Source organism: Lepidochelys kempii, chromosome 4 (assembly GCF_965140265.1).
Source record: "Lepidochelys kempii isolate rLepKem1 chromosome 4, rLepKem1.hap2, whole genome shotgun sequence".
Classification (NCBI taxonomy): domain Eukaryota; kingdom Metazoa; phylum Chordata; order Testudines; family Cheloniidae; genus Lepidochelys; species Lepidochelys kempii.
In genome coordinates this window covers 125753782-125781734 of record NC_133259.1, presented here as the reverse complement: position 1 = coordinate 125781734, position 27953 = coordinate 125753782, and the positions used below count along the sequence as shown (strand labels likewise).

Below are 27953 nucleotides of genomic sequence, written 5' to 3'. Positions count from 1 at the left end.
CATTTCTACTAAGTATACATACTCATTTCTCATTTCAAAAAGACGACTGGTATATAATTTAGTACGTATTGCAAAAAAAAATCACACTCATAAATGTTTTTTTTTCTTCAAAATATTCTTGGCATTCTGAGCTACAGAGGCTCATTTTGTCTAGTTGTAACATCTGTCATTTCAAGAAAATGAGTGTTTGTAGTAAAATAAACTTCTCTAAACACACTTTACCTGATGTACAGTGGATTATTTTCAGGATAATCAATTTAAAAGTATGTATGTGTCCCCATCTATGCAAATTAGAAGCTGGATTGGACAGTGAGAACTAAAGGACACCTAAATACACAAGAATACATTTACAAAACAATGCATGATGACTTAGATGTACAAGAACCAGTATCTTCAATGGGTTTGTGAAGCCAAATCAATAGGCACCACTTGGAAAAATATAACTCTCACTGAGAAGCTTGAGTAATACAACTACCTAGCTGTATCTTAGATCTTTTGTTTTCATATAAACTATAAAGACAAATCCTGATTATATGTGGGACTATACCCTGATTATTTATTAGAACTCTGTTTCACCCTATATGAATGGATGAGGTCCCCTATTAGGTTTTATTCCTATTAGGTAAAATTAATGTATGTGGTGTAAGCCAAATAGAAAAAAATGAGACCATTTTAAAATTGCCTAAGGTCACTTCATGGGCAAAACAATGTATTTAAACTGAAGAGATGACAACATGTTTAATATGACTCTATAGAAATTGCTTCCTTGATGACAATACATTAAAATCCTCATTGAATATTCATAGAATTTTTGACAAGACTGAATGACATATAATCCTAGCCTCGGTAAGCATTGACTTGATATTCTAACTCTCTTAGAGTAGATGCCACACTAACCAGGTCATCTTTGCATTTCTTACAAAGCCAGCAACAGCTGTACAAAAAACAATTCAGTTTCCAGTTTTTAATATCATGTTAAGCTGACACAGACAGAACAGCAGGAAGAAAAAAACCACATTCAGAACTTCACTATGTATGTGAGAAGGGGGGACGGAAGGAACACATTGTTTATCATAACTGTAAAATGATTGACCAGAATAGTAATAATTTATTTATAGTATGGCAACAGAGAATTATAAAAATAGCAAAAAGGATCCTTGAAATGACTTTCACTTATTGAAGTATGACCTGTGCATGATAAATAGGTAAGCAGAGTTTAAATTATGTGAAATGTGTCCATTCAGAATACATTAGGATGCCATTAAGAGACAGGAACTTAGACATAGGAAAAATATTAAGATGGATAGATCACTTAGCAAGAATAGGACAGAGAAGAATTTAGTTAAGGTATTGAAAAAACAATTTAATACCAATACCCCTGTAGATCTTGTGAGATTTTTCGTTCAAGAAGAAGTCTTAGTTATTTCTTTGTCTAGTTTGAGATCTATTGACTCCTCTAAATTATAATTACGTAGCTGCTTCTGACAGAAAACAACCTTTCTCTTGAGACTAATACTTTTCTATTATACACACAAAGTAAAAGTCTTGTTTGTTAAGCAAATAAGAAAATTAATTGCTGAGATGTCTACCTATGGTATTGTCGGAGTTTGATGAATACTGTGCTTCAGTCACATCCTACAAACTAATAGTGATAAGCTATTACCAGCAGGACAGTGGGGTGGGAGGGGGTATTGTTTCATGGTCTCTGTGTGTATATAATGTCTTCTGCAGTTTCCACGGTATGCATCCAATGAAGTGAGCTGTAGCTCACGAAAGCTCATGCTCAAATAAATTGGTTAGTCTCTAAGGTGCCACAAGTACTCCTTTTCTTTTTGCATCCTACAAACTGTGTATTGCAATTGGCAATTTTATAATATTGCAAATAGTGATTTCTAATATAGCCATTATGTTTTCATTCCAATGTCACACAAACGTTATAATATAATTTAATAGATTTTTGGATAGGGCCATAGTAGCAAAGCACTTATCTGTAAAATGACACATTCTGTGCTCCCCTTACTTATGCTGACTCCCATAGGTGCTGAATCCAGGGGTACTCCAGGGCTGGAGTACCCATGCATGGAAAAAAAACTGTTGGGCAGTGCCGCCAATCAGGGGTGCCACCAAACAGATGTTCAGAGGACCTGCCAAACAGCTGTTTGGCAGCTCAGGGAGCGGTTTGGGGGAGGGTGGAAAGCAGCGAGCGGCAGGCAGGCAGGGCCTCAGGGAGGGAGCGGAGTGGGGGCAGGAAGAGGCGGAGAGAGGGCAGGGCCTCAGGGAGGGAGTGGAGTACCCCAGGGAAAAGTAAAACTCAGCACCTATGCTGAGTCATAACTTATTCCATGAATAGTCCCACTGAAATAAACGGGACAAAAACTTGTGCAGTAAGGTACTATGAACTGTGAGTAAGGTGGCAGAATCTGGCACCAAGTCTCCAAAACAGCAAATTACATAAAACCACTCATAAAGGGTAGCATTTAAAATATACTACCATTTTGTCAAGCCTAGAAACAAACATTTTAAAATAATTGGACAAAAATATAAGATGGCATTGCAGAATAACATAGGCTCAGATGGCATTGTTCAAGAAGTGGAACAGTGGCAAGGTTCAAAACATCAAACTGATCTCATTATTTTGCATGTGAGCCTTGCACTGGCATCTGGTTAACAACTCTTGCCAATTTTCCCAGCCCCATGTTTAAAGCTAGTTTTGACAGAAGTCCTCAGTTGTCTATCTTCATTTTAAGACCTACTATTTACCTCTGTTTTCACACTATTGCCTACTCACATTTATTTGCCATCAAGGTACCTTATCTATGGCTACCATGCAGGAAGCTAGTAATAATCCAAAAACAGCCTGGCAGAGTGTATGCCAAGACTCTAGCGTGGCTAGCAATTCTCATCAAATCCATCATTTCTGCAAAGCCTTTAAACATGACAGACAACAGTCTAGAGATTATTCTTGAATCTGGGCCTCCAAAATGCCAGCCCACTTCAATGCCAAACAATCCTGCTGATCAAGAAGTGTTTGCATTACTTAATAGTTTTCCCAGTCCAAACAGCTTACAATAAATTTTTCCATTCCTTCTGAATATAAAGAAGTGTTTAACCTACAGTGAAGAAACATTTGGCATTAGAGGGAATTTTGTGAAGCTATTGCTCTTCCCCATGCATGTTGGTAATATATCTTTATTAAAAAAGTGGAACTCAGAACAAAACAAAACATTTAAAAATTAATCAGGGTGAGTCTTTTGGGACTCTGTAAAAGCTATGTATCATTTCAACATGCAAATCTGAAATGGTTCGGCCTCAGAAAAATGATGGTCCAGATCCCCAGGTACGGTAGGATTGGTATTGCTCCAGTCTGAGACAGAATAGATAGAAAATTATTTATATGTATATAAAACATATATTTGATTGTATTGTAGAGGGAGATTTTGACAGCCCAGCAAAATGCCTAGAGAACTGCCAGTAACTGAAATATCAATTGTTACACTAATTGCCAAAAGCAGCTAAGCTACTAGGCCTTTCCAACAACCTTTGCATAACTAAGCAGGCCGGGAGGGGAGGGGGCGTGACCACGAAAAGTGAGCATGATCCTGTGCCATCCTGTTTTTCTTCTTTTAAACTGGTGAAATATGTGGCTTTGAAAAACAGAAGGAAGCCTGTTTATATTTGACTTCTGGTGTGTGTTTGTCAGGGCTGATAAGACTGCGAACTCTGCAAAAACACATCTGTTCAATTAATGGCTGAAAAATTCTTGTTTAACTTTTGCCTTATTTTTTTGTTTTTGATTGACAAGCTATGTAACACTAACATGCATAAAAGGGGGGAAGTCTGAGTTAAATAGACTCTTCGTGGATGCGCCTCAAGATCCCCAGGGGCAGAGAGAAGGCTGGCCACTGGAAATCTGTCACTGAACACTCAAAGACCACTGCAGACCTATGGGGTAACTTGATTTGGGGTGCTCTAAACCTCCACTCCAGACCTTTGGGGTAACTTGATTTGGGATGTTCTAAACCTGTTACTTGTGTGTTTATATGCTGGAGACTAAATAAAGTAAAAGCCTTAAGTGAAAACACTCTTGTTTGCACTGTTTATACCAACCACTTGACAGACATGCTGTGTCACCCCCCCCCCCTTGATTTTTTTCCTGACACCGCTTCACAAAGAGTAAAAGTTACCAAGAGCTTTGGGTTCAGAGAACCTGGGGTAACAGTATCACCCTCCCTCACTATTTGTATTCATTTATTCTTTCAGACAGTAAGCTCTGAGACAGGTACTGTATCTTCATACTGCATTATAAATAATATCACCCTCATTATTATAATAATTTCTGTCTATTCCACCAAGTATATAGGTAGAGCCCTTCACAGATACAAAATTTGTATCTACATCATGCTCTGTAAAAATATAGTCCACAGATTTGCAGGGCTCTATATACAGGTTCTTATACTACACCCATCACAGTAATATTTGGGCCTCTGAGTTCAAACAGCAGGTGTTTTTTTAATATATATTTCATTATTTGCTTTTGGTATACTTTGGAAATACACATAGGTTGATCAGGTAAGGTAAATATCAGCCATTAGTTTAGAATATAAAGGAAATACTTTTTTTTAAAAAGCAGTGACTAATGCTCGCATTATACACCATCATAAAAATCTGATATCGGTGGGGCCCCCAAAATGCAGGACAAATTTCATCTGACAACCTGCCCCCACAGCCCGGCTGGCAGCACAGCAAGGCTCAGGCAGGCAGGATGCCTGCATGCCAGGGCTGGTGGCCCCACACTACTCTTGGAAGCGGCCGGCTGCTGGCATGTCTCTGTGCACCCTGGTGGGGGAGAGGTGGCTCTGCACGGAGACCCGCTGCCTCCCTCCCCCTAAGGAGCATGCAGGAACATGCAGGGCTAAAGCGGCTCCCTACCAGCTCTGCCTCTCTCCCTCTGTGCTGCACGGCTCCCGGAAGTGGCCGGCATGTCCCTGCGGGGGGGATGTCTCTGCACTCCCCTGCCCCCTCTTACACCCCTGCCCCAGCCCGGAGTCCACACCCAAACTCCCTGCGTCAGCCCAGAGACTGCACCCAAACTCCCTCCCAGAGCCCGACCCTTCACCCAAACCCTCTGCGTCAGCCCAGGGCCTGCACCCAAACTCCATCCCAGAACCCAACCCCCACACTTCCTCCTGCACCCCAACTCCCTGCCCCAATCAAGGTACCTCACTTTATTTTCATTTACTTCCCATGACTTATAATATTGGAGGAGGAGGAAGAAAAAAATGGATGAAAAATGAGGGTGGGGGGAAGATGAGAGAATATGCTTTTTCTTGGCTGGGTCTCGAGGGAGGCCCCCCCCGAAAATGAAGCTGCGTACAGGCCCCACTAACTCTAAATCTGCTACTGCTTCTGACCTGTCCTTGGTTAGTCTGACCTACATGAAACTTGATTCCAACAATGCATTAATTTCCTACTGAACACGGCATTGCCTTCAATAGGGAGAATCTATTTAATAAATTGACACTGACAACTCTGCTTTAGGCTTAGAACAGTTTTTTAAATTAACTTTGGAAATTAAATTCCAACTTGACAAGAGAAAAACACTGATTTTAATCCAATTTTGGTTTCAGAATGAGTAAGTATTATTCTGTTTGGTAGAATCCACTAAAAACAAACAAACTCACATTTTCCTCAAACCAGTAAATGGTAAATTTAAAAAAATAATAATTATTATTTCTTTCTGTAAAGTAAGCAAAGTCTGCTGTCACATTACTTCTTAAGAATAAAGTTACTCATAATAGTTTCTGTGGCAGTGGAAGCAATAGTTAAGGCTGAGTTCCATTCAATATTGTAATCTTCTCAAATTCCTGGGTCTGAAATTTCTCCATGCTTGTATTATGGGCTGGATTCTGTCTGTTGATAAAGCTTATTTTGTATTACAGTAAACAGGGAATTAATGAAAAAAATAATCACTTTAAAATTAAGACAGACAATGAGTATGGCTTTATGGCTGTCAATATTTGCTAACTACTTATGCTAAACAGTCTGTTCCACCTTGCATTTTGCTGTGATGCTGGGAGTACCTTTCCCAGACCTGAAGAAGAGCTCTGTGGCTCGAAAGCTTGTCTCTCTCACCAACAGAAGTTGGTCCAATAAACAATAATATCTCACCCACCTTGTCTCTCTAATATCCTAGGACTGACATGGTTATAACTACACTGCATACTTCAGAGAAAGACAGTTGAGGACCCCTTGGGGATATGGTTCTATTATCATACAAATTCACTTTATTCTGACCCATGGGGATGCAAAGGAAAGCTGACACCTGGGCAGGTTTAAAGTGTTTTTGAAATACTGAAGGAAATTGAAAAAACAAACCTTGATTGGATGGTGCATGTATATGTTTTACCTTATAATGTGTCCAATGTCTCTAATATTGGGAAAGGGCCAGAGATTAGACATTGCATCTACATAAACAGAATGCTATGAATAGAATTCATGACTCCATAGAAAACATGCAGCTACTATGGTAATGTAAGAGTCATATACAACACTTCAAAGTAACATCAAAGATTGTTAGGTATATAAATCAGGAATGAGAGAAAGGAGGATGACACAGAAGTGCGCACATTGATTAGAGATGGGCTTCTGAGAGACGGTGATTCTAACAGAAGGTGAGTGGGAACTAACCTGAAGATGGAATGACATGAATCACTGAGCATGAGGATGTAAATAGTTACTAATTAAATCTTGCTGACGATACGCAGATAGTAGTTAACTAACTGCAAGACTGTACCTAATTTAGCCACACAGTTGCCCAGAGTTAGACTAGAAATAATTATATATGGTATATTTTTTATTTAATCTGTTTTTCTCTCTGTTGTCTAATAAACTTTTTTCTTAAAGATCTGTTTGGTCTTGGACTGTTTTAATGATAAATTTACTGTGATTCATCCTAATGTGCGGTAGAGGGGACTCTGGACGTAAGCATTAAGCTTGGCTTCTGAAAGGCACAGACCAGGCTCCTACTCCATAAAGGCTCTGGCTCCAGCTCTGGCATCAGTCAGCCAAAAGCACAGAAAAAGCCTATAGAACACAGATGAGAGGTGAGCTGGAAGAGCTAAAATGACAGCTTGTTCTCAACTCAAAGCTTTTGGGAAAGTCTGAGTAGGATCATTTCAGATATTTTTTTAATTATGAGTGAAAATAAAATACAATACATTCCACCTGAAATTGTGTTTACCCAACTAAAAAGGCTCAGCTTACAAATCTTACACTTGATTTGTTTTATAGAACTTGCTAAAGAAGGAACTACAAACCCAGCTGAATCTTTAGAAAACAGGTTTGAGATTTTTAAAGTACTGAATATTTTCTGCTTGGTCTTTCATGGGAACCTTAACATAGAGTATGTGTAATACTGTGCAGATAATCAGGCCTGAGACGGGCCTTCCTCAGGTAAGGAATACTATGTTAAAGATGCCTTTGTGTTTCTTACATCTTTTTACTTCTTTATTACATTAAAATAGGGACATTATAAACAAAAATTAACACATTAAGGTTTCAAAATTAAGTCAACAAATAAAACTTGCTTTGCTTAAATTTGACCCAACTCTATAATTGTCAGTTGAAAAGTTCAATTCAAACATTATTAAATTCACATTCTGCTAACCAGAGTGTGGGAAAAGGACTGAGGGTACTGGAAGTGGAAAACAAATAGAGGGAGATTAAAAGAAAAAAAACAGAATAAAAATTCTAAGGTTAAAAACTGTTTATAGAGCACCAATTGTTGCAGCCTAATGCAGATTCTTTTGGGGGACTTGGATGTGTTCTTCTATCTTTAATACAAAACACAGATTTCCCTTTAGCTAAATACAACCGTTGGTTGTTTAATTTGAATTACCCTGATTTAAAAAAAACAAAAAAACCAGCTATGGGTTTAAATTACAATTATAATTTTTTTTTGTTAACTATGTGAATTCAAGAAATAATTTATGAAGATTACAAAAACTCCTAAAATCTAAGAGCTTATTTTCAGCACAAGAATAATTCAGCCACATACACAGTATTACATACATAGTATTTTCTAGTTATACTTCTATTGTTCACTGTAAATCTTTAAACACGATATTACTAACAAGCACCAGTTGTGCTAGTATATGAGTTAACGTTGCAGAGCCAGAAGTTTGTCTGCTTCATTACTAAGCCTTAAAAAGCAGCATGAATTTTGTTTATATATAACAAATATATTGTGTTATTACATAAGCAAAAAAGAACGAGGAGTACTTGTGGCACCATAGAGACTAACAAATTTATTTGGGCATAAGCTTTCGTGGGCTAAAACCCACTTCATCAGATGCATGCAGTGGAAAATACAGTAGGAAGATTATATATATATATATATATATATATATATATATATATATATATATATATATATATACACATACATACACACACATACACACACACACACACATACCCCACATGAAAAAATGAGGGTTGCCATACCAACTCTAACAAGACTAATAAATTAAGGTGGACTATTATCAGCAGGAGGAAAAAAAAACTTTTGTAGTGATAATCAGGGTAGCCCATTTCAAACAGTTGACAAGAAGGTGTGAGTAAAGTAGGGGAAAAATTAGCATGGGGAAATAGTTTTTAGTTTGTGTAATGACTCATCCACTCCAAGTCTTTATTCCAGCCTAACTTAATGATGTCCAGTTGGCAAATTAATTCCAGTTCTGCAGTTTCTTGTTGGAGTCTGTTTTAGAAGTTTTTTTGTTGAAGAATTTTAGGTCTGTAATTGAGTGTCCAGGGAGGTTGAAATGTTCTCTGACTGGTTTTTGAATGTTATAATTCTTGATGTCTGATTTGTGTCCATTTATTCTTTTGCATAGAGACTGTCGGGTTTGGCCAGTGTACATGGCAGAGAGGCTTTGCTGGCACATGATGGCATATATCAAAAACAGACTCCAATGAGAAAATGCAGAACTGGAGTTAATTTGCAAACTAAAAACTATTTCCCCATACTAATATTTCCCCTACTGTTACTCACACCTTCTTGTCAACTGTTTGAAATGGGCTATCCTGATTATCACTACAAAAGGTTTTTTTCTCCTGCTGATAATAGCCCACCTTAATTTATTAGTCTCGTTAGATTTTTCATGTTCTCTGTTTATATATCTTCCTACTGTATTTTCCACTGCATGCATCTGATTAAGTGGGTTTTAGCCCACAAAAGCTTATGCCCAAATAAATTTGTTAGTCTCTAAGGTGCCACAAGTACTCCTCGTTCTTTTTGCTGATACAAACTAACACGGCTACCACTCTGAAACCTTACGTTAGCAAAGTTTGTCACTTATACAATGTGAAAACATAACCACAGTAATAGATTTAAGGTAATTTTAGCATCTGAGTTAAAATTTGTTGTACTGAAGAATAAAGTTTAGACATTTCCCTCCCCCTTCCCAAATAACAATAATAATAATAATAATAATAAAAAAAAATAAAATAAAAAATCATCTTCCTCACTTGCTTATACTGACAACTCAGAATGACTTTTCTTTGGTGGAAGTGGCAGATTACTGCATGTCTAATAAATTATCTTCAGTGCTTGTCCATGTGCAGCAAACTTTGGTTTGAATTCCTTTCTTATGAAAGGCTTAAAATCCATGCAACAATACATTAGAAATATATTAAGGGACTAAAACTAACTGGATATTGAGAAGTTTTCAACAAAAGAAAGGATAAACATTTCACTGTTATGCACGAACAAGCACTGAAAATGATAATGCCATACAGCTAAAGTTTCAAACACAGTCTATAATACACAGTGGATACTTAGATGTCCGTTTTCCATTATTTGCACCTGACTGATTGCAATGGCAAAATTGTGGGTTAAAAAAAATTACAGGTACAAGTTGAGGGGCCATATTGAGAACTGTGAAAGTTTGGTCCTTAACGTTCAAGAAAAAAAATCTATAGTTGCTTTATTTTCTCTTGGTAAGTGATGTCTCATCTATTTTTGAAATATGAGAAAGCATTTTGAATAATGTAAAATAAATATTGTTACCTAAATTCCAAAAACTGAAATGAACCAAATTCCAAGAAACACCCTCTTCCTGCAGTAATACCAACATGAAGGGCCAAAGAGAGTGAGTGAGTGAGAGAGAGACTGTGAGAGATACACACACACACACACACACAGTGTGCCTGAGAAAATGCACTTCACTTAGGGCTGGTCTTCACTAAAGGAAGACTGACTCTGCTGAAGTTGATTTAGCAGGTCTAGTAAGAACCACTAAATCCAGGGCAGGATTAAGGTAAGTCGACAGGAAAGCATCTCCTGTCAACGCAGCGCATTGAAGACACTGGGGTAAGTTGACCTGATCTACGTTGACTCCAGGAAGCCACAGCTCATCCCAATCATGCAATTTGTGGGGCTTCATAAAAAAGGGAATCCCATTCCATATAGACACACGCATCTTTCTGAAGGAATGGCAGTTCTGTTAGTCCCCTGCCATGCTGCCATTGGTCTGCCTGTGGCTGGTCAGTGACAACTTTAAAGGGAGACAATAGAAATACACTGTATTACCTTCTGTCACAACATTCACAATGAAATCCTCAAGCTCTCCAGGATCAATACCTTGGAAAAGGGGTTCACACCTACTCCATTCCCTCCCTGAACCGTGCAGTTGGGCCTGTCAGGTTAACACAGATGGGAAATAGGGGGCCCAACTCACTTTGGCACCTGTAAGCCTTTTCCTCTGGAGGCCTGAGACAGTAACTGGTTAGTGACTCAAAAACAGCTTTGTCAAGACAAAGCATTGTTCATTCTTTCACTCAAAGATACACACCATGAAGAGTTAAAACCACAAATGGAAACAGGCAGGCTGAAGCCAAGAGATCCCACAGGGTTGCCAACTCTGACTGAAGCTATTCCAGGAGATTTCCCCCTCCTTTCCCCTCCCCCAACATGATTAATGTTGTTTTCTTAAAATATCCTGTTACAATCTCCCAGATTGCTTTCAATAGTCACTGGGAGATCCATGCTGATTCTGAGAGACTCCAGGCCAATCCTGGAGGGTTGGCAACCCTAAATCAAATTGTGGGTGGCCCGCATGCTTCCACTCAGAGTGATGTACAGGAAACCAGGCCTGCCAACCGAGGGGGCACTCAAGAAGAACAAAAAAGGTTCTGTGGTGCAGCTCACACAGTAATTACGGTAGGTGGTGATGATCCTACTGAGTGTATTTGATGCTACAGCCTTAGCCATTGTACACTCATAATATTCTGTATAATTCTGGCTATAGAATTGCCAGACAGATGGAAACCATGAAGCTTGACAGACAACATGCTCAACAGGATCTTCTTTCTTTCTTTATCCTCCTGCAACTTCAAGTGCAACTTCAAGGGCAGCTATCTGTTTTCAACATTTTGCATATTGCAGGGCTGGTCTGTTCAGGCTTCTGTGTGTCGTGTTGATGGATTGGGCTTTTTTCCTCTATTGTTCTGCATAATGTTTCTCTATGTCACCCTCTTTTTCTCTTCCCAGATGGCATCCACATTATCACTTGATGTGGAGTCATGTTGGTGGCACCCTTAAAGCGTGTTCTAAATATGCCTATCAGTCTTCTTACCATGTTTGGTGCTTTAGTTTGGTTTGCTCTGCTTAGTAGATATATGTATAGTATTTGCAGCGTATATACTGATACAATTCCAGTAATCTAGAGGATTCATATCAGTCATGAGGTGTTCACAGCATATTTTCACAGTCAAGCAAATGGATTACAACATACTTATTAAGTAGTTGTAATTGATTTATCTGTTCTGTTTGCGTCAGTGCCCAAGGAAGTTGCTACAGATCAACATTGGCATTGGTGGCAAATATTTGAAACTTGTGAGATTCTATTAATGCCTGTCCCTGATCTTTTCATCATATAGAAAGCTATCTGGTAAATCTATTGTAGGGGACAAGACTGGATTCTTTCTCATTTTCTTTGGCAGTGCTACTGATTATATTCAGGAAGAATCTCTTGTAGGGAAAACAGTACAAAACTTCACAGGGCAAATCAGTATGCTCAGCTTTACATACATCACATTAGTGATTTAGTAGCATTTGTTTATACACCACAAAGAGCCCTGCAAGCAGCTGCATGAAACATCAGAGAGCATAGTATAACACAGTGTCTAAAGTCTATTCTCTAAATTTGTAGTTAGTTCAGTCTGTAAAAGACTGGATGCAGAAGATGCTGCAGTTTTATATTTGAATTTGCTAGACAGGAAATTCCTACAGTTTGCCTTGGTTATGGACTTGAAGATCTAATATGTCTTTTCTATTTCTTTCTATTATAAGCCAACATTTTAAATGTCAAATGAAATGCCCATGAATTTTTGTCAATTCAAGCAGCCAAAGAGAGAGAGAAACATCTTCAACCTTTGAGCAGTGTCCACTGCATTAACTGTCGGGATAGAATAAGAACAAATCAAGAATGCAAGATTACTGGGAAACTTATGTAGACACCTAATGAAATAAAACCATTTAAGGGGATTTAAAGGCAATCAAACACCATCTATCCATAGCAGGCTAAAAATAAAAGTCTCAAATATTCTACAGTAGCTAACGGACAAAGCATAATGGCAGGCAAGTTTAGTTGTGTTATGAAAACACTGACCTTCCATTCAACTACCAAAGACAAACCACCATCAGAGACGGGACTCAAAGACTGAGATCATGGAAGCGCTACAGAAGAGAAAAATATAAGTCAGTCAGGGAAAATTCAAGTTCAAATCAGTACACAGACTCTAGTTTTTAAATGTTCTCACTTTCCCATCCTTTTTATCAACACAGGGGACTAGCTTAAGTAAACAGAAACCTTAGCCCTGATAAAACAAATCACATGTGTCTTCTTCCCTCTTCACCCAGCAGAAGCTTTAAGGAAGACATCTTCATATAGTCCAAAAGGCCTTTTACTTTTATGCCCTCTTAACTTTGTAGCCTTGTCTACATTAAGAGAACTTTTACAAAAATGTGCTATTACTGGAGAGAATCCTGAAGAAAGCAACAAAAAACAAAAATAAAAGCTTTAGAAAACCTGACCTATAAGGAAAGGATTAAAAAACTGGGTATGTTTAGTTTTGAAAAAAAGGAGACTCAAAAAGTCTTCAAATCTGATAAGTGCTGTTATAAAGATGAGTTGTTCTCCATGTGCACTGAAGGTAGGACAAGAAGTAATGGGCTTAATCTGCATCAGATTTGAGTTAGATATTAGGAAAACTTTGTAACTAGAGTTAGTTATTTAAGATCTGGAATAGGCCTCCAAATCAGATTGTGGAATCCCTATGACTGGAGATTTTTAACAATGTTTTGGACAAATACCGTCCAATTGTTTTCAACCTGTGGGTATCTACAGACGATGCTTAAGATTTCCAAAGGAGTCTACACCTCCTTTTGAAATTTTTCAGGGGTCAGCAAATGAAAAAAAGATTGAAAACCACTGGTCTAGGTCGATTTGGTCCTGCCTCAGTGCAGGGGGCTGGATTTGATGACGTCAAAGGGTTCCTTCCAGACCTACATTTCTATGATTCTACAGACTCCCATCCATCTATACATGATTAGAACTTCTAGTGTAGGTTCTGCTCCAGGTCCCAGAGATGTGTTCAGCATTGTGTCAACTGGAAGTAGGTGGGGAAGAGTCAACTGTGGGTCACAAGATGAGATCTTTGTCTCGCCATCATCTAGATCAGTAATATTTGAAGTAGGGTAGAAGAGCTAGCAGTTTCTCATGCTTAGTGGCCATGCTGGCTCCTAAGACAGACTCCTAGACATTGTCCCTACTGGAACTTTGAGTGGATGTCAGGATATGATGCACCTCACTTGGATTTACTTGGGAAGCAAAAAGGGCAGAGTTCAGCCATCTCAAAGAAGCTAATTAGGCCTGATTCAACCAGGATTCCATCTCTGGTACAAAAATATCTACCCTGTTCCTAATTGTAGGCTGGAAGCTCTTTTGCTGAGAGGAAACTGCTCTGTTATCTGAACATCTTTCTGAACTGAGACATTTAAGTGATCTCTAGTATATATGGCTCCAGGAAGAGCCAGAGAGAGCCTCAAAAATCAGAGTGAAAATTCTCAGCTTGTTCAACCATGATTAGAAAGATCAGGTAACAGAGACGTAATAATTTTCTGCATGTGACACATCTATCGGCACTTCTTTCGGGTAGAACCCATCACAGCTCAGTGGATAAATAATGTAAACACGATAAATTGCCTTAAATGGTTCAAATATACAACAGAGAAAGATGGCAGAGCAATTTCACCCTGACTTCTTCCAGCATAGGAAGGAAGCAACACTGCCTATGGAGGAAAAAGTAAAAAGTGAGCCAGTAGGTGGGTGCCAAGAAGCTCAATTCTCATCAGTTGGTATCTGCCTATGAAACATACAGAGGATGAACTAATTCACTCTTCGCTAGTTTAGTGGGTCACAGAATGGAAACAAACATATGCACTCCAAACTTAGACCCTTTCCAACAAACCTTCACGGACACATTTTTAAACTATGAATTATAGGTACTATTCGAAGTTTATTTTTAACAAACATTAACACAATTATCTGAGATACTCTGTGATGATCCCTGCACATCTATATTCTGTACTACAAATTAAAACTACTTCTCAAGCATAAAATTGGGATTCTAATTCATAAACTGAATGAATTTTAATTCATGGCTAATTAAGTGAAATTTAATTCATAATTCATTTCATTTTAACTCACAAATTCTCATTTATAAAAAGGAAGTGTGCACCTGACTCCCATATCTCAAGTTAATATTGTTAATCCCTCAGGAAGTCACCACTAAAAAATCTCCTTTAGGGCTTGTCTATAGTACGGAGACGACAGCAGCACAGCTGCAGGGCCACAGCTATGCTGCACTATCCCCATAGTGTAGACAACTTACAGCAACCAAAGGGGTTTTTCCATCACTGTCGGTAATCCACCTTCTCAAGCCACAGTAGCTAGGTCAGCAGAAGCATTCTTCCATCGACCTAGCTGCATCTATGCCAAGGGTACATCAGAATAGCTGTGTCATTCAGGGATGTAATTATGTTGATCAAAATTTTAAGCGTAGACCAGGTTGTATAGTAAAATTGTCTACATAAAAAGATTTTAGCAGTAACATCTGCATAAGAGCTAAGCATGTTTCCAAACAGTTGTCAATGTGCTAATTCCTTAAGAACCAAAGAAAACTGATATTCAGGAAGTTTAGTCAGTGAGGCTGTTTTAATATTTCTAGCAGTAATTCTGGAGTGGTGAATCTGAATTTCTGAAGCTTGTATAAAGATTCAGAAGCTGCTAAGAAAATCAGGTTCAACCTTGGGTAACAAGTCTGATACCGAAAAAAGCACAGAAGGTGGAAGATGTGTGTATGTAGGTGAGAGGGATTTCTTTCCTTCTTTATGAATGACCTGATGAGACATTCAAACCCTCCACTGAATGAACAGTGGTCTCAAGTAGCAGGTTTGAGTTACTATAAATGGGCTTTATGTATTGTATACAAACAACCATTTTTGCAGATTTTTATATTTACAATACTGTCAATTAATATTTAAAAGAAGGTTTGGGCAGCTTGCATATTCAGTTATGTTATCTTGAAGGAACATTTACAATTAACTTTTCTTAAAATCCTGATGTTATTGGTTTCACCATATTATTCGCAAAGCACACTGTACAATCAGCAAGTAGAAGCTGGGCTAGGAAAAGCTTTTCCTGCTATGAGTCCTATGAATAACATAATTTATAATACTTTTCACTCGGGGTGAAAGTAAGTCGAGTGACTTACTGGTACTCTGGGGCCAGCTCTGGCCCCAGGAAGGGGCGGGGCCTAGGGTGGAAGGGGCGAGGTTGAGGGGGTCAGAGCCAGCCCCAGCCCACCCTGTAAGGTAAGTGCCCCCCCACCACCAGGGTAGCAGCAGCAGCCAGGGGCTCTGGGGGCTATTTAAAGGGCCCAGGGCTCCCCTCTTCTACTGCCCTGGCCCTTTAAATAGCCGCCGGAGCCCTGGAATAGCGGTGGCGGGGCTCCAGTGGCTATTTAAAGGGCTTGGCTGGTAGAAGCAGGGGAGCCCCAGGCCCTTTAAATAGCTGCCAGAGCCCTGCAGCCGCTACCCCAGGGCTCCAGCAGCAGGGCTATGGAGGCAATTGGTTCCAGCCACTGCTGGGAGCCCCAGGCCCTTTAAATTTTCCCCTGTGGAAGCCGGGTTGACCCAGTATGGTGCACCAGCTCTTGCCGGTACACCGTACTGGGGCGTACCGGCTTACTTTCACCTCTGTTTTCACTTCTATGTCATCCACACTCTATAAGCCCATGAGAGGTACAGAAGTATTACAATTTTAATTATACTGATGGGAAAACTAATAATTTGAATTGCTCACAATCACAGAGGAAGTCTGTGGCAAAGCTAGGAACAGAACTCAGATCTGCTGACCCACTGTTGTGCATTTTAACTAATAGATCTTTTTTTCCTTATCTCTGGCAGGAAACTAAGAAGTGACTGAGTCTATAATTCTTATTTCCATTTTGGTTGTTCTGCCATTTCTCCCCAGGCACAAGATTTTAAAGGGAGCAGATTGGTTCTGCTCCATTTTCCTATGTCTCCAACTCACCAGGTATAGTGGCTTGGGGATTCCTTTTTTTATTCTGGGATTGTATTTGAGCCATATAAAAAATCTCCACAAATTTGGCATGACTTCATAACACTGACAGTTTCTTCTCAAGAAAGTTCTAGAACTAAGAATAGTTATTTTAGCTAAGGGCTATTATCCACTGATGAGCAAAGTGAGGAAAGTTAGACAGCACCTGTCTCCATTATGCATTGATTTGAGCACAATACCATCAAAGCAGCTCACTTTCTTCATTACTAAACCCTGAATAAAATATTGTGTACAATGTTTTTACGTTTGGAGAGAGTAATCCCTGTGATTGTTTCAGGGAAGATTATATAGAGGGCTGACAGCTAAGGAGACAAGATATGCTATAACAAGGTACATAGAAAAATATTTAAATACAGAATAGCATTTCTTTTTAAAATTTTTGATTATTTACGAAATCACTATTGCATACTGCAATATTTTACTCAGTATGACATGATTTTTTAGATAAGATGGTCAGTCTAAAAATTACAGCATTTGAGCATTATAGGGCACTTTAGAACTTCAATAACTGAAAGTAGTAGTCATTAAAGATAAAATCTCCATGCAAATAATATATCAACAGCTGTATTTCTTTCTAATATGATTAAAATATTTACAGGCACCATAGTTTCAAATTTCAATGCAAGTAAGAAAATTTATGGAAGTAAAATGAACCTCATGTGCATAAATGCTGTTATTTTACATTTGACAGATTTCCATGTTTAAAACTTCTTTAAGAGTAGGTGCTTCTTTTAAAGTATTTTATGCTGCTTAGGGTAGTATCATTACTAATTTCATATATTTTGAGAGAGAAGAGAAATAGATAAGGTGCTATTTTTTATACATAGTGTATGTGTAAGTTCTTTGGGGGCAGCAACTCTCAGTCTATATATATATGTATATATTATATATATATATATATATACACACACACACACACAAAATATAAATAAAAACTTCGTTGCTCAGGCAGCCCTAGCTCGATGGAAACCTGACCACTCTCACAGTACTGCCCCAGAATCTGGAGCTGAAGTTATTTTGGTCATATTCATCTGCACCGCAAAAGTTATAGTCTAATTCAGATGAATATGATCAAAATAATCTCAGTACCACAGCTTCAGCTTCTGGAGGCAGCACTGTGAATGGTCTTCCCTCAAGCCAAGGCTAACTGTGCCACCAAGCTCTGATCAAAGGGTGAAAGCCACTGGAATCCTTGGTGAGCTTGTTTTTCTTATCCAACTGTCTTCAAGACAGAGTGAGGTGTGTGTGGAGTTTCCACCACTTCTTCATAGCTGTTCCAAATTAGGTTGCAAAAGCACAGCAACCTTGGTAGGCAGTACCAGCTATTTTCCTATGGGAGCCCTTGAAAGAACTTCATGTTTCCAAGAGATGGACCAGGCTAGTAGCGGAAAGAAAATATATGGACTACTCAGTTGTGTTACTCTTTGAGAAGGGAAACTGCTCGTTCTAACACATGTTTTTCATTTTCTGTTGTTACAGTAAATTGTTTTTGATGATGTTTTTAATTTTGCCTGGACCGACTCACTACTTCTGAACTCTGAAGCTGAAAAAGCAAACTGCCAAACCATGAGCATACCTGGTAAAGAGGTCTTGTAAGTCCAATGTCGCTTTACTTAGCTTGGATTACGCCTACATTTCATCATTTAACTGAGAATGCACTATGATCATTAAAAATCATTCTTTCTGATGCTAGAAAGCCTCTCCATACAACATATACATAATGTAAAAAACAGAACAATGACTGATCACCCACTAGCTGACAAATATGTTTAGTTCTTGGGAGTTAAAATGAGAAGGTGTGTTTCAGGCCTGTTTGCTTGAATGTAATTTGACTTGCACAACAATTTTTACCACTGTGATTCTCATGTATGGTACAAAAAATATCCTGCTAGGTATTGTAAAATGTGTAATTACCATGAGTTCATGTTGATTTAACTTCTATTTTAATGTTCAGAATCTCAGATTAAGGGATCTGGAAAAATAAAAAACTAAAAGCTTCAGTAATGTGTTTCTCATAAATGGAGTAAAAATTGCAACAAGTCTTTAATAGCTGCTTAAGCACTTGCAATGACTCAGTTAACTACAGCATAACATAGATGACAAAACATCAGTGGAAAAGGAATCTTTCCAAATATACAATACTTGGGAAGCCTGACAGACAAAGAAATTGCCAACACTCTTTAGGAAAGTTGAATCCAAGAAAAAAAACCTGAGGAATTCATAGAAACATAGAATATCAGGGTTGGAAGGGACCTCAGGAGGTTATCTAGTCCAACCCCCTGCTCAAAGCAGGACCAATCCCCAATTAAATCATCCCAGCCAGGGCTTTGTCAAGCCTGACCTTAAAAATATCTAAGGAAGGAGATTCCACCACCTCCCTAGGTAATGCATTCAGTGTTTCACCACCCTCCTAGTGAAAAAGTTTTTCCTAATATCCAACCTAAACCTCCCCCACTGCAACTTCAGACCATTACTCCTTGTTCTGTCATCAGCTACCATTGAGAATAGTCTAGATCCATCCTCTTTGGAACCCCCTTTCAGGTAGTTGAAAGCAGCTATCAAATCCCCCCTCATTCTTCTCTTCCGCAGACTAAACAATCCCAGTTCCCTCAGCCTCTCCTCATAAGTCATGTGTTCCAGTCCCCTAATCATTTTTGTTGCCCTCTGCTGGATGTTTTCCAATTTTTCCACATCCTTCTTGTAGTGTTGGGCCCAAAACTGGACACAGTACTCCAGATGAGGCCTCACCAATGTCGAATAGAGGGGAACGATCACGTCCCTCGATCTGCTGGCAATGCCCCTACGTATACATCCTAAAATGCCATTGGCCTTCTTGGCAACAAGGGCACACTGTTGACTCATATCCAGCTTTTCGTCCACTGTAACCCCTAGGTCCTTTTCTGCAGAACTTCTGCCGAGCCATTCGGTCCCTAGTCTGTAGCGGTGCATGGGATTCTTCCGTCCTAAGTGCAGGACTCTGCACTTGTCCTTGTTGAACCTCATCAGATTTATTTTAGCCCAGTCCTCTAATTTGTCTAGGAATTAGCACAGTCCAGAGAACATTATTCTCTGGAGTCTTTGTAGAGACATGCTTTCACTAGGTCAGCAGGAACTCAAAAAGAAAAACAGACTAACAGAAAGGACTGTAAGTTCTAAAAGTTCCAAATGGAAGGAAGATTGATAAAAGATAAGAACATAAGACCAGTCATACTGGGTCAGACCAGTGGTCCATCTAGTCCAGTATTGTGTCTTCAAACAGTGCCAAATGCCAGGTGCTTTAGAGGGAATGAACAGAACAGGTAATCATCATGCGATCCTTCCCCTGCCCATTCCCAGCTTCTGGCAAACAGAGGCTAGGGGCACTTCAGAACATGGTTTTGCATCCCTTCCCATCTTGGCTAGTAGCCATTGATGGACCTGTCCTCCATGAACTTATCTAGTTCTTTTTTGAACCCTTTTAAGTTTCCTTTGGATTTTTTTTGAGGTATGTTGTTGTTGGTGATTGCTTTTGTTTGGTTTTTCCTTTTGTTCCTCTAGGAGACTCTTAGACATCCGATGAAGTGAGCTGTAGCTCACGAAAGCTTATGCTCAAATAAATTGGTTAGTCTCTAAGGTGCCACAAGTACTCCTTTTCTTTTTGCGAATACAGACTAACATGACTGTTACTCTGAAACCTTAGACACAAGAGCTCTCTATTTGCAGGTCCCAATGCCAGGGTTTCACAAACTGTTGGAATGAACAAAGAGTAGCGTTTAGAACAGAAAACTACAAGCAACAGCTGGTCATACTTTATGTCCATGAGATAAAATCGTTAGACACAGGACATGTAGAAAATGATCAGTAAGTAAACAGTTCCGAAGTAATCTCAAAGAGTAAACACACACAATAACAAAGATGGGATAACTGAAGTCCCAAAAGCATTCAAAAAAACCCATACAGAGGTTTCCATCATCTCTCAAGAAATGAATTAATCATGGGGACTAGCTTTTCCAACTGTATGCAAGGAACAGCATTATCATACCTTTGCATAACAGACCCTTATTCAAAGAACAGAAGGAAAGTCAAGAACAAATTCTATACATAAAAATGTCATATCAAAAATGGTCTTTCCTGAAACATATGAAAGAATTAGTGTAACAGCTGGCTCCTTCCAAAATATGAGGATTCATCAGACAGTTCACTCAACCAGCTGAAATGGAGATATTATCCCGTGTCAACCCTTAGGGTTTCTCAGTGCACTGTATACTACAGAAACATTTGTACTAACTGAATTCCCCAGTCAGGTTTAATATTTCAGTGACAACAGCCATCAATATGGGAAATTCACCAACATTTAGTCATCAACCAGATGCTGAAAATAACAGAATTCTTTATTTGCCTAAGCCGTTATATTCTATATAACTTAAATTTTATGATTAAATGTCAGAACATTTTAAAGCAAGGTGGTGGGGTGGCGGCAGAGGGGGGAAAGTCTAAGGTTTTAAATGCTAATAGTTGTAATTCCAACCTTTAAATCATATAACCACAAAGAACAATGTTGCAGATTACTGATAAAGTAGGTTAAAAACATTGATTAAATTTGCCATATATTACAAACCACAGTAAAACCAGCAACTGACAGGATTGTTGATGAATCTCTTTTACATGTACTGATTCATGCTGTGTGGGTACGATTTTTATTTCCTTTACTAAAATGATCTCTCTCTCTCTCTCACACACACACACTTTCTCTCGCTATGTGTTTGCACCAAACTAACAACACCAATCCACCTCCACATCTTTTTCTTCTGTCCACAGGTATTTCTTTTGTAGTAACCACCTTATCCTATAATTCTTAAATTAAACACAATAACCTGCAGCCAAGAATCAAAGAACTTCTCCCCTCCCATCTACAAGGATATTTTCTGAAGTCAAGGACTAGGCGTACCATAGTGTGATGCATATAAAAAAAGTAAGTGTTTATAATAGTATCACAAGTACAGGATAGCTACATTTCTCTCCTCTTTCTGATCTTGTCCTTACCCCTCTCGCTGTGGAACCTGTGTACACGACCTCATTCATATCAACCACTTATTGACCTGAAGGATCAACTGGCTTTAGGGCACCTACACTTCTTCCCTTTAGAAACCTGCAGTCAGTGATAAATGACCAACAGCTTTCTTAAAACAAAATTGTTTTATTTAATAGTTGGAACAAAGCATTAGCTAAAAAGGCATTTTAACACAACAGAAAACATGTGTATTTAATTCATAAACTTCAGGTCCAGAAGGAGTTATTAGATCAACTAGTCTGACCTCCTATATATCTCAGGCTATTAAATTTCACCCAGTTACTCCTGTACTGAGCTCAATACTTGGCATCTGACTAAAGCGTAACTTGTGTTTGTCAAAAGTATATCTTCCAGAAAGGCATCCAGTCTTGATCTAAAGACATCAAGAGTTAGAGAATCTACCACTTCCCCTAGTAGTTTGTTCCAGTGATCAATCAGCCTCACTATTAAACATTGATACCTAATTGCTAAATTAAATTTAGCTGGCTTCATTGGTTCTAGTGATTCCACTCTGCTGGATGAAAGAGTACTTTATTAAAGTAACAGGCATTTCTCTGCAAAGAACCAAAGAATGAATGCCTGTAAATGGTTGGCAATCATGTAGTCACCAAAAAGTTTAGTACTGTGATAAGATTGTCAATGATGGACATGGACTGAACATCCAGCTAGACCATCTTAAGGAACTAACTAGATGTCCATTGGGGTGGTGCTCAATTTGCAGGGAGGCTATATCCTTTTGGGATTTGCCTTGATGATTTCTCCTCATGAAGGTATTCACACACTGTAATCAAGTAACCTCTCAATCTTTTTTTCGATAAACCAAACAGATTGAGCTCTTTTAAGTCTCTCATTGTAAAGCATTTTCTTCAGCCCTATAATACTTGGCTCTGTTCTGCATATTCTCTAATTTTTCAACTTCCTTTTTAATAAGTGGAAACCCAGAACCGTAACACACTATTCCTGTACCTCACCAGTCATGCAGAGAGAGGTAAAATCATCTCCCTACTCCTATTTATTATTCATCTGTTTATACATCTAAGGATCACATTGGCCCTTTTCGCCATAGCATCACACTGGAAGATCATGTTTAGTTGCTTGCCCTCTGTAGCCCCTAAATCTTTTCCAGGATACAATCCACCATTCTGTAGGTATCACCAGTATTCTTTGTTCCTAGACGTAATCTCCTCAAATCCTACAAGAAAAGGAGGACTTGTGGCATCCGATGAAGTGAGCTGTATCTCATGAAAGCTTATGCTCAAATAAATTGGTTAGTCTTTAAGGTGCCACAAGTACTCCTTTTCTTTTTGCGAATACAGACTAACACAGCTGCTATTCTGAAACCTGTCAAATCCTACACTTTCCTACAAATTGGATTAGATAATAAAGTTACAGGAACAGAACAGGAGCAACATTCTCCTAGCAAGCCCAGATCCTCCAGTGTAGGTGTGTGTTTGTGGCCCTCTAAATCGGTTTCCTTTTTGTTCAGACTGGATTGGGTCCTCTCCATGAGAGTGGATTAGAGGCATTCAGTCTACCCGCTTTGTAACTGTCTCTTAATGACCCTTAAGTATAAAAAGTTAGGTGACCATTACAAATGGCCATTTCTCTCTTTCCCCAGGTGGATAGGCTCTGCTATCCTGACAGATCCCTAAAATGAAATCTCCACCCCTTTGTACTACAAACGCAACATGTTAGTGACAGCTCCAGATACAATATTACTAATTATTAAAGAGCACCCCAACATTTGTCACAAATACATATCAATTCTGTCAGTACTAGAGTGCAGTCATTTTCTATATGGAAGACTGCAGCCTTTAAGCCTCTTAATTAACATGGTTAATGATCAAATATCACCCCTTGATTAGCAAGTTTTTTTCCAGTTAATATTATTTTTGCCATCTCAAGGTACATTAACTGGAAAATTGGCATCATTTATTATTATTCTAACAACAGAAAATGTGGCAAATTTAGCATAAGGGTTTTCCTGGACAGGTATCATCATCAACTCAGAGTCTACTTTTCTGCTATGCATTCAATCTTCACAAAAAAATTCATAACTTTAAATTTTCCTGCTGTCCGCAAAGATATAACAAGGGGTGAATGATTACCCACTTTTTCTGTTTGAACAGAAGTGTTCCAAGCAACAAATTGCACAAAGATAAAGCTCAGTAGACAAACAGATTTTACAATGAGTTCAATGAAATCTACCAAATTATGTTACTGTAAATATCATCTGTCATTAGAACAAAGGTATAAAGCTGCAAATGACTACTTCCAAAATTATGAAATTACAAATTTTATAATGCAGTTTGTTTCATATGATGACTGAAGTACACTATTAATCCAAACTCTGATAATAGACAGATATCTTGGCGATTTTTTTCTTGTTTTATTGTATTTTTGTTATATTGTTTAATACATGAAGGTGTCTTCAAATGGCACTGATCTGCATTTCTAGATAAATTCCCCTTGGTCTGTAATTTACCTACATAACCTCTGAAAACCCTGTAGTAGTGCATAGTAATACTTGATTGTTAAACTGGCTGTTTGGCTCAGGATTCTGTACTACCCCCTTGATATTGTTTTGTAATCTTTAATTCATAGAATCATAGAATCATAGAATATCAGGGTTGGAAGGGACCTCAGGAGGTCATCTAGTCCAACCCCCTGCTCAAAAGCAGGACCCATCCCCAATTAAATCATAGAATCATAGAATCATAGAATATCAGGGTTGGAAGGGACCCCAGAAGGTCATCTAGTCCAACCCCCTGCTCAAAGCAGGACCAATTCCCAGTTAAATCATCCCAGCCAGGGCTTTGTCAAGCCTGACCTTAAAAACCTCTAAGGAAGGAGATTCTACCACCTCCCTAGGTAACGCATTCCAGTGTTTCACCACCCTCTTAGTGAAAAAGTTTTTCCTAATATCCAATCTAAACCTCCCCCACTGCAACTTGAGACCATTACTCCTCGTTCTGTCATCTGCTACCATTGAGAACAGTCTAGAGCCATCCTCTTTGGAACCCCCTTTCAGGTAGTTGAAAGCAGCTATCAAATCCCCCCTCATTCTTCTCTTCTGCAGGCTAAACAATCCCAGCTCCCTCAGCCTCTCCTCATAACTCATGTGTTCCAGTCCCCTAATCATTTTTGTTGCCCTTCGCTGGACTCTCTCCAATTTATCCACATCCTTCTTGAAGTGTGGGGCCCAAAACTGGACACAGTACTCCAGATGAGGCCTCACCAATGTCGAATAGAGGGGAACGATCACGTCCCTCGATCTGCTCGCTATGCCCCTACTTATACATCCCAAAATGCCATTGGCCTTCTTGGCAACAAGGGCACACTGCTGACTCATATCCAGCTTCTCGTCCACTGTCACCCCTAGGTCCTTTTCTGCAGAACTGCTGCCTAGCCATTCGGTCCCTAGTCTGTAGCTGTGCATTGGGTTCTTCCGTCCTAAGTGCAGGACCCTGCACTTATCCTTATTGAACCTCATCAGATTCCTTTTGGCCCAATCTTCCAATTGGTCTAGGTCCTTCTGTATCCTATCCCTCCCCTCCAGCGTATCTACCACTCCTCCCAGTTCATCCCAGCCAGGGCTTTGTCAAGCCTGACCTTAAAAACTTCTAAGGAAGGAGATTCCACCACCTCCCTAGGCAACGCATTCCAGTGTTTCACCACCCTCCTAGTGAAAAAGTTTTTCCTAATATCCAACCTAAACCTCCCCCACTGCAACTTGAGACCATTACTCTTTGTCCTGTCCTCTTGCCTCTTGCCTGTCCTAATTGCCTAGGTTCAACAAAGTAAGATATATTGGTCTGAGCTTGTACATTGTGGAAATCTGTACACTGTCATGAACCTGGAAAAACTGATTGTACACACCTTCCATGGATTTTACACACCTTCCTCAATGCAGAAACCAGATTAGATGTAAAAGTGCCTCCTTTCCTGATGTAAATAGCTATTTCAGAGTAATTTTCAGTTCACTATGTAGATGTCAGTTCACTGAAATGTCATGTTTATTTCTTTCTATACATCTAGGTGTTTTCACTTTGCCATCTCAGCAACAACGTCCAAAGCAGTATACAGTGACGAGACTGCAAAACACTCCTGTGTCTGCTGCTGAACCTCTCTCTTATGGCGGTAAATAACAACAAAACTGAGACTAATTAATATTGGGTTTTGCTGAAGTAATTTTAATGTCTATATTTTTTTAAGAACAAAAACATTTCACCAAAAATTGTTTTAAAAAGGTGGCCTAAAAAGGTCACCTGCCTAAGATTTTTAAAATACATAAAGAAATAATGTTTGATGTTTTGAGAAAGTTCTCTCTACTTAACCCCACGCCCCCAGGGAATTGATAATATTAATTGAAATGAGTCAGAAATGCTGGCTGATTAAACCCATCATATTCAGTGACATCAGTGGAGCCTTTTGTGCAGCACTCCACTTACATTTAAGTCTTTTAAAAATAAATAAATAATTGCTTGCTCAACTCTCAATGTGACCCAAGAATCCCTTAATGCCAAGCGACAATGGGGTTACAAGAATGTCCTGATTCTGAGCTACATTCTGGTTCAACAAAGACTGTCAAGTGAGGTCTTAAATGAAAGTCAGGGTCACACTAGTCATAAATAATATTTTGAAATGTATGCACCAATACTCCATAAGGAGTTATGTGTATATACTGAAAATATGTTCTCAGAGTCTGCACCAGCAGAGGTGAAATAACAGGTTTTCTGTCAGACAAGAGCTGTTTTTTACCTGACTCTCTGTTGGGATGTAAATTAAGCATTGCTAGCTAACACAATGTATGCCCATTTACAAACAAAGACAATGAAGGGATGTGAAGTCAACAGGAAAGTAGCACATCGGAAAAACAAGGGACGGATAGTTACACTGTCTCTGAGTGCAAAAAATGAATTTTGGGGATAGAAGAAGAAGCCAAAGATGACACCCCCTCATCCTGCAGTGCATGTACATTCATGAAAATGTGATCTGAGCCAGCCTTGTCTGAAAAGCTGTAAAAGACGTTGGATGAGAAATTTCTTCAGACAGGAGATTAACCTTTTAGTTAAATTTATTCTCTAGAAAACATGTTGTGATTTTGTTTTATATGTGACCATTTGGTTTCCAGTAGTCTTACTCATGATCATTTAAACCTTTGATAATACACTTATTCTTGCTTTCACTATAAATATATCTAAGTGCTGTGATATTATGCAAAGTGCTGATCCAGAGCTGAATCTTACAAGCAGATCCATTTGGGGGACAACAGACCTGGTATTTCCAAGAGTGGTCGGTGGATAAGGGAGTGGACACTACAGGGGATTGCTTCAAAGGGACTCAGGGGCTGGGGTGCACATACTGTTAACCTGCAAGGCAAAGTGAGGGCTGGCAAAAGCCCAGAGGAGAGTGCTTGAGTGACTAAAAGGCTGATGGTGTTAGGAAGCTGACACCCAGATTAGCACAAGCAAGAGTCCATCATGATGGAGGCAGGCGGTAACAAAATGACTCACTAGATCCCCACTCTCAGAAAACTTTAACAAAAGAAGTTGAGAACAAACACAGTGCCTAAGCCAGATTAAAAAAAAATAACCACATCAATATACTATCAGAACCTTTGTAACTCTTTTAGGCATTGGTTTAGCAGCTGATCCCTAGTCACCAAAACACTTAAGCACTTAAGTTTAAGTCCCACTAAAGTTAAGCAAGTGCTCAAGTGCTTTGCGGAATTCTGGCTTCAGAGAATACTCCCTTTTAGGATTACCATATATTTGCATTTCCTGCTCAAACATAAATAACCACCTCTGATTAGACTATATCAATAAGAGTTGTTTAATACACAATATTTGAAGACCAGCACACATAGTTTATCACTAACATTACTTGGTTTTCTGCCCAAAATATCCCCAGTTAAATTTGAATTTTAAAACTTGCATAATTTTCTGTACAGAAGTCAACTACTACTTCTGGGAAACAATCACATTAAAAAAGGAAAGAAGACATGCATGTAATAAGCTAAAGCTAGTACCTGAGGCAACTATTTTTATAACAATTTATCTGTTTGCTGTCAATACTGTCCCTGATGCCCATGGAAAGTGACAAGTACCACTTTCAAACCTTAAGGGAACAAAAAGGAAAGCTTTCTCCTACTAACCTTTCCAAAAAATGTAAATACTCTATCATACTGCAAATAA

At 38.9% G+C, this 27953-nt stretch overlaps 1 protein-coding gene across 8 annotated transcripts in view; it reads right to left on the bottom strand.

Moving 5' to 3' along the window:
- Window positions 1-27953, bottom strand: part of CTBP1 (C-terminal binding protein 1) — a 430677-nt gene that overhangs the window by 179890 nt on the left and 222834 nt on the right. The window contains exon 1 of one of the 8 annotated variants that reach the window (XM_073342817.1): window positions 12672-12693. The exons of the other annotated variants lie outside the window; for them this stretch is intronic. Coding sequence (XP_073198918.1) covers window positions 12672-12678 — 7 coding nt within the window. The 5' untranslated portion in view covers window positions 12679-12693. Of the gene's footprint in view, window positions 1-12671; window positions 12694-27953 lie in introns of those variants that run through there. 8 annotated transcript variants of the gene reach the window in all.